Here is a 12,616-nt window from a genome sequence, read left to right as displayed (position 1 = left end):
AAATGGCAAAAGTAAACTATATAACAGATTTTTCATTTTGCACTAAATATTAAACATTTGTATGGGAAAATGTACATTAAAATACAGGAACACATTGCCGTTTTACATATTGCATTGCCATTTTGCATATTACATTTCTAATTGAATTTTGCTACCCAAATGCTTTCATAAAGAAAAACTTAATAAATAAAACAGAATACAAACCCATGATAAGAATGCAGGGGGTGCTTGGGATGCAAAGTACAGCAGCAATTATGACCTGTCATTAGAAAAGAAACACCATGAATGTCATGAACTACTGTCCCTTCAAGACATGACTCAACTCGACGGACATCTGACACAGACCCAACTCTTTACATCAGTCAAGACTTATTTAAGACTCTCACTCGCCAAAAATTCTCATTTTGACAATTTTGCGTGATTTTGTATGTGTAAGTGAGAGAGAACTCGATGCGCTCCTGGCGCGCTCTCTGAAGCAGCATTCTCTGCGCGTGCACGACGTGTGCGTTCACGGACAGTGTGCCAGTAAAGTTACAGAATCAACTTATCGAGTGTGTGTGTGTTTAACATAAGTCGATAAAATGTCTAAACCTAACATTACCTCGTTCGGCAGAAAAGGTTGTGTTATCCTTGAAGAACTCCATGATGTCAGATCTTCTCCTGGTCGTATAATCTCTTTTAAAACATAAATTCGTAATGTTAATTGTGTCTTCTTTTCTTGCCCATTACTCTGCCAGCTCCTGTTGAAGACATAAAGCGCTCTAAACACAGTTGTAAGTTACCGCAATTCAGATTTAACGTAATCACAGCTGCTCAATATCACCTCAGTAACGTTAATATGCCGGATGCTTTACGAGATGCTCATTAACAAAAAACATTACACTGCATTAACAACAATAAAAAGCTAATAAACCTTTATTTATAAAACTGAAATTGAGTACTGTAACACGTACCTCCACGCTGTATAACGTTAGAAGTGTAAGATGAGACGGTAACGTTATGCTTAAAATGTTGAATGCGACGGCTCCGACATCCATTTGCCAAACAAGCCAGGCAGCAACTAAGTTAACGTTACAGTTTGTTACATTTAACAAAACATAATTTACAAAGGAAGAGTAAGAACCATTCTCAAAATCCTAAATCCGACTTTAAAATGAGATTTTGATCGAGACTATCTCCGTGAATAATGGCGCCTGCTCAAGCACTGGTTTAGTGCCGATTGTCGACTGAGCTTCTTGTACCCACAATGCAAAGCGTAATTTAAAAAATACGAAGAAACACCTGTAAAAAGAAAATATGGACACTTCCTTTAAATTATTACGATATATTGTACTGTATTTTTATGGAGTTTTTTTTACAGTGTATGGATAAAGTTTCTGTCAAATGCATTTTTGTGAGGTAATACATTGGAGAAAGTATTTTGACATTGAATAAATTGCATGCTGCAGCTTTAAGTGAAGTGATGAAACTTCCCCAGCACTCTGGCTTTTGTCTGGCTTAAAAGCTTGGTTTTAGATTTTCAGTGCTTTTTAGGCTTTTACTGTAGTTTAGAAGATTACAGAACAAACAAGTGGACTGACCACTTTAAAAGTTACAATGTGCAATTTTGGCAATTTGGATCTTTGTTTGCTCTAAAACATTTTCCTCTTCACCCTATTGTATTTTTACATGTTTAGTACTTCCTATTGATGAATGATGGTATGTTTAATTCAAGCATAAGTAAGGGAAAGTACAAAAATCTTTGTTGCATGAATAATTCATAGACTTTTTTGTGTATATTTTGTATTGAACTGAATGCAGTGGTTTACATTTAGAATACTTTTATGATCAAATTTACACAGAAACGGCCAACAGAATATTGGAAACGATTTTTTTTTTTACAATCGTTACCAAGGTGCACAACAGTTTGATATATTGAAAGGATTGTTCTTAAATTTTCCATTTTCATGCGCATTAAATTCAAATATAGCATTTTGTGTAACTGAAGTCTATTATGAGTAATCCCTAGTGTGAGTACTTGCCTACATCAGTACTTTATTATATACTTGTTTTACATATTTCATGGTGATGGCTGCTGTTCTTTTCTGATGCTTTTTGCATGCCTAGAACAAGTATTACAACTAATGCTATGATTCGCTCTATATTTCAAAGGAAAAAAAGAGAGATATGAACAGAGCTCTGGGGCTTCCCGGGAACTTTGATCCCGTGGGACTGCGATTAGAAAAAGAAGCAACTCTCAGTAATATCACTTAGTGTGAAGCTCTTTGGAGACGAATGAAAAAAAAACAGAGAAAGTCTTCGCTCTCGAGCACTCCGGAAGGACCCTCACTGTTCACTAAATCTCTTCCACACATCCAAGAATCCTTTCAAAGGAATTTCATACCATCTGAAGTGCTCTGAGAAAGATAGGAGATACCTTCTGTGTACTTCTCAAGCTCCTTGAACCATCATCCTAGCAAACTTTAATGCGCTTAGAAGTTTTCGTGGTTTCGCTTCACCATTTACCAGCAAACACATTTTGTAATTAAATTACATATTAATAATCACTTTTCCTTAACTGTCCATTAAGAGTTTGTGGGAGTATTTAAGCTGCATCACAGGGGACAACATCAGAAGAGACCGAAATTCAACATAACATTTATGTTAATTCTACCATCTGAGTCAGTCCTTCCAAAACTCTCTCTTATTATATTCAGACCGACGGAAGTACACACACAAAAGCGACACTTCCTAACCTTTTCTGAAATGTCAATGTTACTTAAGGATGTTTTGTTTGTACTAATTAGCTAACGACTGTGGCCCTGCATTTGAAATTTGAGCAGCGCTGTAATTACAGTTACAGTTCGGCTTTATGAATTTATGTACTAGCAGCTGTTTTATTCTTAGTCATGATATCTATGATCGGCTTTAGAGACTGCATTATCTCTCCCTCTCTCTCTGTTTCTAAACCTAGTGAACTGTCTAGCAGCATATTAAATGAAATGGAACTTCATACTGTAAGTGACTCATTTGGAACTCTCTGCATATGCACAGCTATGTGTGTCATTCAAGAGACTCAACTCATTGACTTTAATACAGACACATCAAGAGAAATTCTGTGATAATTCTAATAGGCAAAAAATATACACTTTAAAAGTTTGAGATCTGTAAGATCTTTTTTGATCTCTTTTTGGGGATGCAATAAATTGCAAATATCTTTGCTGTCACTTCTTATTAATGTTGCAAAAGATTTCTTTTTTAAATAAATGCTATTCTTGTGAACTTCTGTTCATCATATAATTGAGAAAAAGTATCAGACCTAAATATTAAGCAGTGCAACTGTTTCAGCCTTTATAATATGAGTTTCTTAAGCACCAAAGCATGTAAGAATGGTTTCTGAAGTATCTTGTGAAACTGGTGAGCTTGATGATCATTAAAAGTCGCACTGACCCCAGTCTTTTGAATGGTGGTGGGCTGTACATGCCACACAGAAGTTTTGGGTAAAATTTATTTATAAATGTATTTATTACAGTAGATGGCCTTGCTCTTGTTTCTTTCGCCTTTAAGGATACATGCAATGCTTTTTGCCTTAAAATTTGATGAAAGAAGTGATAATGTTTTAGAGTCTTTTTTAGAGCATTCATGTTGGTAGTTCACCTTGAACATACAGTAGGCAGCTCACTGGCTACTTAGAACGGTCTCTTAGTTTTGAATTTTCTATCTCGTATGTGTTCGCTGTTTTGATTATTGGGCACTGACAGGCTGCTATTGTAGTGAAGTATTATGGGACGTCTTTATTTTCCCATCAGCACCCCCTAATCAGGAGCCCAATCACAATATCCTTTTCTTTTTTTTCTTTTTTTTTTTTGCAATTTTACAAAATCTATTGTTTTGTTTCCACACTTTATTACCTAAACCTCCATCTTCCACTTCCATCTTCCATGTCGTTCCATACCTGTAACTCTTTCTTTGTGATGAGCATTTATTCCATAAAATGGCATATTATTTAATTTGTTGTTGTTATGATTATAAAATAGCATTACGGGAGCTTCCTTAATATTTGTATTTTGACGTTTGAAAAGTGTGTGTGTGCATGTGTGTGTTCAGGCCGTGGGTGAACTGTATGTTACACAGGTTCATCACCCTGCTGAGGACTGCCATTATCGTGATCTCTGTACCAGCAGTCTGTCAAAACTCCCCAAGGTGCACTTCTCTCTCTCTCTCTTTCTGTCTGAAATGCATGCTTTGCACCATTTTCCACAGGATCTGCAGAACAGACGATTGTGCAAAGCTCATATTTCCACAGTAGCTGGTCCAAAAGAAAGAAAATCTTAATTTGTGTTCCCAAGATGAACAAAGGTCTTATGGGTTTAAACTATGCCTTTAAAAAGAGCTAATAAACACTAGATTCAATCTAACCATCAGAGCGTGATTCCTTTTTTCACTTCCAGTCAGAATGGTTAGCATGTTTGTATTTTGTGTGTGTGTTTTGCGACGTAGACCTCTCAGTGTGACAGACAGGTGTGTGTGGGATAAACTCATTGCTCAGAGCCGGTGGCAGTGACATCTTGTTTCGCTCCTGTAGCGTGAGATGTATCTACCATCCGCCGTTATTGCCAGGGTGGCCCCTGCTCGTATATCATCTCTGTGGCAACCGGCTCGGCCCTGACAGCGGAGGGGGGATTCAGAGGACGCAGCCGGCCATTTTGCCGTTTCTGGCGTGTCACACTGTAGATTAAGAGAGCAGATCGTTGCTTTATCAACTCATGCAAATGAAACACATTAAATAGCTGTCAGAACGCTTGACAGAGGGAAGTTTGGAAAACTCACATGCGCTCAGTCACTGAAATCATCATCTCTCACACTCTCCTCAAACACATGCACACACACACATATACACACAGCTCAAAAGCCCCTCAGAGAGCCAGTCAGGACTGTGTTATTGTGTCTGAACGGTGATTGCATTAGGATGTCATGGTCACTTTCGTTCTATTCAGTTCTATCAACAATTAACACTACGTAACAAAAACGCCACAACAGAGAGAAACAAACACAAAAAAATCCAACTGCCAGGTTTCCTTGAAATGCACGACAGCAGATGCTTAGAAATAAAAGGTTTAAACCAAAACATTTCATACAGTCTGATGCCACAGGCAAGCCATTTTGACTTGCATCATATTTATTGCATAAAGAACTTAGTAAAACTTTTTTATTCTCCAGAGAACCATACCAAAAATGAAAAATTCTACAAGTGTCAAATGCAATTTAATATTTGATTCAATTGTAAATAAAAATGATTTACCAGTTGTCCAGTTATTTTATAAAATTTTAAGAATTATAGTAAGAATTTCATTGATTTCATTAATTTCAGCTGTTCAAAGCTTTCTAAAACTTTCTACTAAAGAAAACAACCACGAATATCTCAGTTATGAAAGTTGATGATGATGATTATTATTATTATTATATTTGTGGTAAAATAATAATTGTTAAAATTAAAATTTTTCCTTCACCATCTTCTACTTTTTGTGTGTGGATAAAAAAAATAGAAAAAATAGAAATTGTAATTATGTTTTTAATTTAGTTATATTTCTTTACTTTTTATAAATTGTTTTATTTGTGGGGAAAAATTTTTTTATGATATTATATGACTATTAAATGTTTGACAGCTGTAACCTGACTTTTTTGGTCAGGCCTTTAGTCCATGTATCTTAAATTTGGCATAAAGTAAAATACTTATATATACTTTATATATATATATATATATATATATATATATATATAACATTTTTTTTTTTTTTGGTGTGATGGTGCCTAGATAAAAGCGTGTGGTGTGAGAGTTCAATTGTGCGTGATTCTTAGTGTGCTTGTGTTTGATGTTGCAATTTGTGTATTTGCTTGTAAATGTGAATACATTTGTTTATGGGCATGCAAAAATAGCATTAGCACACATTACAGTATGGAACTGCATGGTCCAATATGTTTGAGCTTGTTTGTGAATATGGATGTTCACACTCCTACCTGGTGCTCTGTGTGTAGGAGTGTTCATTCTAAAAACAAGCATATCGTGTTCATGAGCACAAAGCTTTAGATGATACAAACAAGACACTGTGTCATTAATTCTCTTCAAGAAAATAATGTGTGTTCTGGAACGAAAAGGAACGGAGGTGGAAGATGGAGAGAGAGCCATAGGAATCCTTTTAATTTCTTAGTTATTTCTTCTAGACAGCATTGAAATTCAATTGAGAGAAATTTGAGATTTTTCTGCTACTTATACATAATGATATTTTCCTACTGATTATAGAAATGTTATACTTTGTATACTTTTAAAGGAAATATGAATATGTTAATAGTAAAATATTTTTATATTTCACCAAAACCCATCTTAATTATGTGATCTACAAAACATTCGGATTTGAATGAACAAGACAGAAAATACAAAAAAAGTAAAAATAAATAAATAAAAAATACTGATCCCAAACTTAAATTCTTAAATTAATTCCAGCTCGTCTGAATTGTGAAAATGGGCATTCCATACTACAGTACAGTGGAGAGACCTGCATATGAGTTTACTTTCGATGAAAAATTACATTGAAACATGGCCTACAACAAATTTCTGACCTAGATGTGGAGCCTTATACCCAGGGTGTCACTTCTTTTCATCCATTGCTGTTATTGCCATAATTTGTTTTGGATTAACCATTAACAATCATTAAATAATGCTTTGACTTTTTACATGATTTTAGAATAGGTTAAGAAGTTGTTCAACTTTTGGTCAATATAATTACCCTAAAAGGAAAGTCATTTTAGTACTGAAACATTTTGCTGAAAGATTACCAAGGTACAATTATTATTATTAATATTATTAATATATTATGTATTTAATTTTATTTTTTCAATATGTACTGATGAAATGTTCATTGTAAGTCCAGGAATGTATTTTAGGAAAGTGTCTGTTGACTTTAAGTCTACTGAGCAATGAAAGAAACACTGAGTGATAAAATTGTCCTCTGGTGTGAGAGAGAAGTGTGAGAGAAGGAGGGGCAGCGTGAGGGCTGTGATTTTCTCAGCATGAGCGGCACACGCAGGCATTTCTCTATTCATTCTAATCAGGATGAATCAGTTATGTTTTCCAGAGGATAACACACCTGTGCACACTGCACACACACATGTTAAGTTTCCCAGGGAAGGATTACAAGTCAACAGAAATCTCTATTATGCTTAAGATTTCAGTCAGGAGAAATCGTTTCCAAAATATCCCATCCAATTACATCTGTGACAGTTTTATTAGAGGAGGAGAGTCTTAGAGTGTTTGTGTGTGTGTGAACACACATGCAGTGACAGAAAGAGAAATGGAGAGTGAGCACGAGAGAAACGTGAAGAGCGAGGGAGAGGAGTGCTTTAAATCACTGTGAGCTTTGAATCACTGTGGATATTTCAGCTCCTGTCACTCTTGTGTGGCTCTTTTATCCACAAGACACTTTTAGACCCTAAATCTTTCTCCAAACATCCCTGTGTGAAATAGAATTTCACACCCATATGTGGTCGGTTTCATGGGGCATGTGAGAACAGTTTTTACATTTTTTAATAGCTATAGACAGTACTTTTAATTTATTTTGAAGCTTTTAATTCTTTATTGGACAGATACAATGGAGAGTTACAGGACATTTTGTGAGTCAGAGAGAGAAGAGAAACACTTCAGGACACATTTATTTTTGTGTTTGATACTTGTTTTGGTTGTTTTATATAGAAATTTAGTTTTATTTTTAGCATGAACTTTATGTAAAGAATAAAAAATATATTTTACAATAAGGTTCCATATGCTTACATTAGGTAAGTACATTTAGTTAACATGAACTAGCACCAAAAAATACATTTAATAACCATTTAGTCGATTTGAATTAATAAAATAATAATAATAATATTTTTTAATTAATTTTAAAGGGTTAGTTCACCCAAAAATGAAAATTATGTCATTAATGACTCACCCTCATGTCGTACCCATAAGACCTCCATTCATCTTCGGAACACAGTTGTTTAGATCTAGTCAGAGAGCTTTCTGACCCTCCATTGAAAATGTATGTACGGTATACTATCTATGTCCAGAAAGGTAATAAAAACATCATCAAAGTAGTCCATGTGACATCAGAGGGTCAGTTAGAATTTGTTGAAGCATCAAAAATACATTTTGGTCCAAAAATAACAAAAATCATTTTATTCAGCTATATTTAGCATTGTCTTCTCTTCCGGGTCTGTTGTGAGCACATTCACAACACTGCAGTGATGCTGCTGACGTGTTATCTTTGTTACTGGGCGCACCAGAAAACAAATCAGCAGCGTCCTATATCAGCAGCATCGTGAATGCACTCACAACAGACCCGGAAGAGAAGACAATGCTGAATAAAGTCGTAATTTTTATTTTTTATTTTTGGATCAAAATGTATTTTCGATGCTTCAACAAATTCTAATTTACCCTCTGATGTCTCATGGACTAATTTGATTATGTATTTATTACCTTTCTGGAGTCATTAATGACATAATTTTTGGGTGAACTAACCCTTTAAATCATTTTAATCCATTTTGAATTAATAAATTTCCTAACACATAGTACATAGTTAAAAAAAATAATAACTTTAATATTATTTAATGGACCTGATATGACTAACAGACTAACAGTCTTTCTTTTTTTTGCATATCAAATAAATATAATGTGAGCTTTACTCTGGATTCCACAAAATCTGTCTAGTTCAGCTCTTGCTGTGATAGCAAATGCTCAGAGATCCTGTCACAAAGTAAATATGCCTTTTGTGGATTAACTTGGGTATAATTACCATAAAGTGGCTTAAAAATACCCATAAGCACAACTGTGACTACTGAATGCACGGTTCCTCCATTTTACTATGTGCCTGCTTCAAATATTTTTTACAGCATTTTTTTTTTTGTCTTACACACAGCACTATCCACAGGCTTTAGGTACTCCTTCATCAACACAAATCAGAAATGTGTTCCTTGTTTAATTAACCTACAATTTGTCATCCCAGTATTTATTTTTACATTTTTATCACTTTATCCTCCATCGTAAGTTTATATTTCTACTGAGATCATTACATTGAATGTGAGATGCATGGACACACATGGTGCTGCCTTAGAACAGTCTAAAATAAGGTATTTTCAGAGGCAGCGTAAATAAGTTACCCAACTTTTGGAACAGCCTTTGTGTTGGCAGATAATACTTTGCTTTAAAATGTTGCCTCCATTAGCAGCTTACTGGTTTTTGGAACAGAGCAAACGCATTCATATAATGCCTGTTTTATTAATGTGAAGCCACAGAGTCCAGAGGAGCTGTCCATGGTCCTGAAAATGCTTGTACTGTACTATTGAGTATCTACTGGCCGCTGTCCATGGTTCTGAAATCATCTGCAGACACCTTCAGCTGATTTAGGGCAGTTTTCACTTTATCTCTCGGTGTCACTGGCTCATATGGTGCTTGTTTGAAAACGTCATCCAACCTGAGAGCGCTTTTGAAAGTGATTGACAGGCCAGTTAAAGAAGTGAGTAATCTTGCTGTCAGGGAGCCCTAGCTGATGTGTCTGATTATAGGAACTCGCAGATAGGTAGCTGTCAGTCGAGCGGATTTGGCCAGTTAGACATTTTTGCTTCATGTTGAATGAAAACATGATTTTTCTTCTAGAGCCGACGTATAACTCCTGAATTTTTGTTGCAGGGTCACGTGATGGTCTCTCAGCGATGTCTGGAACACTGCCTCACTTCCTGCAGGAGCCCGATGATGCATACATTGTCAAAAGCAACCCCATCAAGCTACATTGCCGAGCGCGGCCTGCCCTCCAGATCTTCTTTAAATGCAATGGGGAGTGGGTCCATCAGAACCAACACACTTCTTTGGAGCACATTGAACTAGGAACGGGTAAATATGCATGTGCTGTAGTTCTTTTTAAAGTAATATTTCACCCAAAAATTATCATATGTTGAAATTTACTCACCCTCAGGCTAAGATATAAATGAGTTTGTTTGTTCAGAGGAACTATTGGTGAGCAAAAGATGCAATGCTAAATTTCTCCAAATCTGTTCTGATGAAGTAACAAACTACATCTTGGATGGCCTGAGGGTGAGTGAATTTACAGTACATTTTCATTTTTGGGTGAACTATTCCTTTAATGCAACTTCTATCTGTTTCTGTCTGTCAAACACAAACATCTAGCAGTGCCTGATGGGAGAGTGGTGTCCAGAATGTCAAATTCTGCAGCAGCAGACGTTCGGCTCAACTTCTCGCAGCTTTCATCTTTCAGTTCACTCTCCATCAAACATAGTGTGCTATCTGTAAGAGCTTGAAAGAGACTGATTGTTGCATTTAGTGTTTGCTGGTGCAGATTCTGACAGCTGAAAGGGCTGGTCTAGTGATGCAACCTATTGAAATAAAACTTTATCCCCCAATACCCCCCACCCCTCCCCATCGTATCAGTACTTGACCCAGGCGTGAATTGCTGCCTTATATTCAAAACCTTTGAAAAGCAGCCTAGCTCATTTCAGGCTTGTTCTTACCTTTTGTATTTATTTCTTTCATCTTTGTCTGTTATTGATAAAAGGGACAACTGTTCGCAGTTGAAAAATTGACAGCTTTTGAATGCTACCTGTATTGAAAGCTTTAAAAAAAAGACTGCTAGTGAGGATGAAGTTTAGAGTATCAATGTGGACATTTCACACTTGATGTGAGATGCTTCGGTCAATGTTATTGATTATTTGAAAGGATGATTATTAATGAGGTCAGAAATATACTACTTTTAAAGGTTTGGGATGAGTACTTTTACTTATTTATTTATATTGAAATACATTAATACTTTAAAGCTTTAGTTCACCGAAAAATGAAACTTATGTGATTAATGACTCACCCTCATGTTGTGAGCGCGTTCACGACGCTGCTGATGTATGACTATGCTGACATGTTTTCTGGTGCACCCAATAACAAAGATAACACGTCAGCAGCATCGTACGTTAACTGTCACAGCAGTCGCACTCACAACAGACCCGGAAGAGAAGACAATGCTGAATAAAGTCATAATTGATGTTATTTTTGGACCAAAATGTAATTTCGATGCTTCAACAAAATTCTAACTGACCCTCTGATGTCACATGGACTACTTTGATGATGTTTTTATTACCTTTCTGGACATGGACAGTATACCGTACATACTTTTTCAATGGAGGGACAGAAAGCTCTCGGACTAAATCTAAAATATCTTAAACTGTGTTCTGAAGATGAACGGAGGTCTTACAGGTTTGGAACGACATGAGGGTGAGTCATTAATTACATAATTTTAATATTTCGGTGAACTAACCCTTTAATTTAGCAAGCAAGCAAGCACTGAAATGATCAATAATGACAATAAAGGCATTTATAATTTCAGAAAATATTTCCTTTTTAAATTATGTTCTTTTGAACTTTCTATTAATCAAAGAATCCTGAAATTATTAAGCAGCTGTTTTCATCTGTTTAAATAGTAATTGTATGGATATTTTTCTCCCAGAAATGTGATACCGAAGACTGTAAGATTTGCCATCACAGGAACAAATTACATTTCAATCATTAACATAGACATTTTTAAATTAAATATTTATTTTAAATTAAATATTTTACAATATTAATGTTTATACTGTATTTTACTCAAACTTTTAAATGGTAGTGTATGTGGATAGTTCCATTCATACCAGCATAGTCTATAAGCAGAGTAAATGATGTTGCTTCATGAGGGATCCAAACTGAATCTTATCTGATCTGTATGTGTGGAAGTGTGTTTGCAAACAACTCAAAGTTTGTTATTACTGTCATTAGGGCACATATTGTGTGTTGTCATGTTTGGAGTATTTTGTTGCTACACTTGGAGATTTGGCCTCTGTTCTGTGTTGAGAAATTATTATTTGGATGAAAATGTGGTGATAAATTAGATTTCATGAAGATCAAGTTTATAGTAATTCTCAAAAATCTACCTCATTTGACTTTCATTTATAAAATACTCTAAGTGGGATCTTATAAATCACTTACAGTTATCCTCAGTCACTTTGGTTTGCAAAGAAGTATGTGCATTTGTCTAAACAATTCGTACAAACAGCACCACACAATGGATTACCTGCAAAAGCCTGTAACTTACTCAAAATATTTAGTTCATCTCTCAAAAGTAAGTATTTACAGTATGTCAATGAAGAAATCGGTGGCATCAGAATGAAAAGTCCTTGTGTCATTGTTCACAAACAAGATCATATTATGTGATCTTAGTCATATTGTCAGTATAACAGTGCACTCTGTTAGTATTACCTGCTGTAAACTATCGCAATAGTTTGGATGACAGTTACTGAACTAAAATGCAGAAGGCTGCACTTCTTACAGGTCTATGCCATATATCCATTTCAAATGTACAAATGTACACATTACTCCATGTGGGATATTGATTGAAAAACTAGATAGGATACAGTTACACTTTTACAAGAGGTCTAAAAAAAATTAATCATTGAGAAATATAAAATAAATATTGGCACAAAGGGGGAAAGAAAATTAGAAAGTCCAATGTCAACATTTGTAACTCTTGTGTTGTTCTCTGTCTATATATGCTTTCCAATTGAAGGTTCA

The 12,616-nt window shown here is 35.3% G+C and overlaps 1 protein-coding gene across 2 annotated transcripts in view; it reads left to right on the top strand.

Annotated features, from left to right (window-relative positions):
- The window catches only part of LOC132117096 (netrin receptor UNC5D-like), a 222,486-nt gene that overhangs the window by 124,630 nt on the left and 85,240 nt on the right, over positions 1 to 12,616 (top strand). For both annotated transcript variants that reach the window (XM_059526155.1, XM_059526156.1), the window contains exon 2: positions 9,701 to 9,901. In XM_059526155.1, coding sequence (XP_059382138.1) covers positions 9,701 to 9,901 — 201 coding nt within the window. The remainder of the gene's footprint in view (positions 1 to 9,700; positions 9,902 to 12,616) is intronic.

This window comes from Carassius carassius, chromosome 36, assembly GCF_963082965.1.
Source record: "Carassius carassius chromosome 36, fCarCar2.1, whole genome shotgun sequence".
NCBI classification, from domain to species: domain Eukaryota; kingdom Metazoa; phylum Chordata; class Actinopteri; order Cypriniformes; family Cyprinidae; genus Carassius; species Carassius carassius.
Note: the sequence above shows the minus strand (reverse complement) of the source record. Positions and strands in the feature narration are given on the sequence as shown.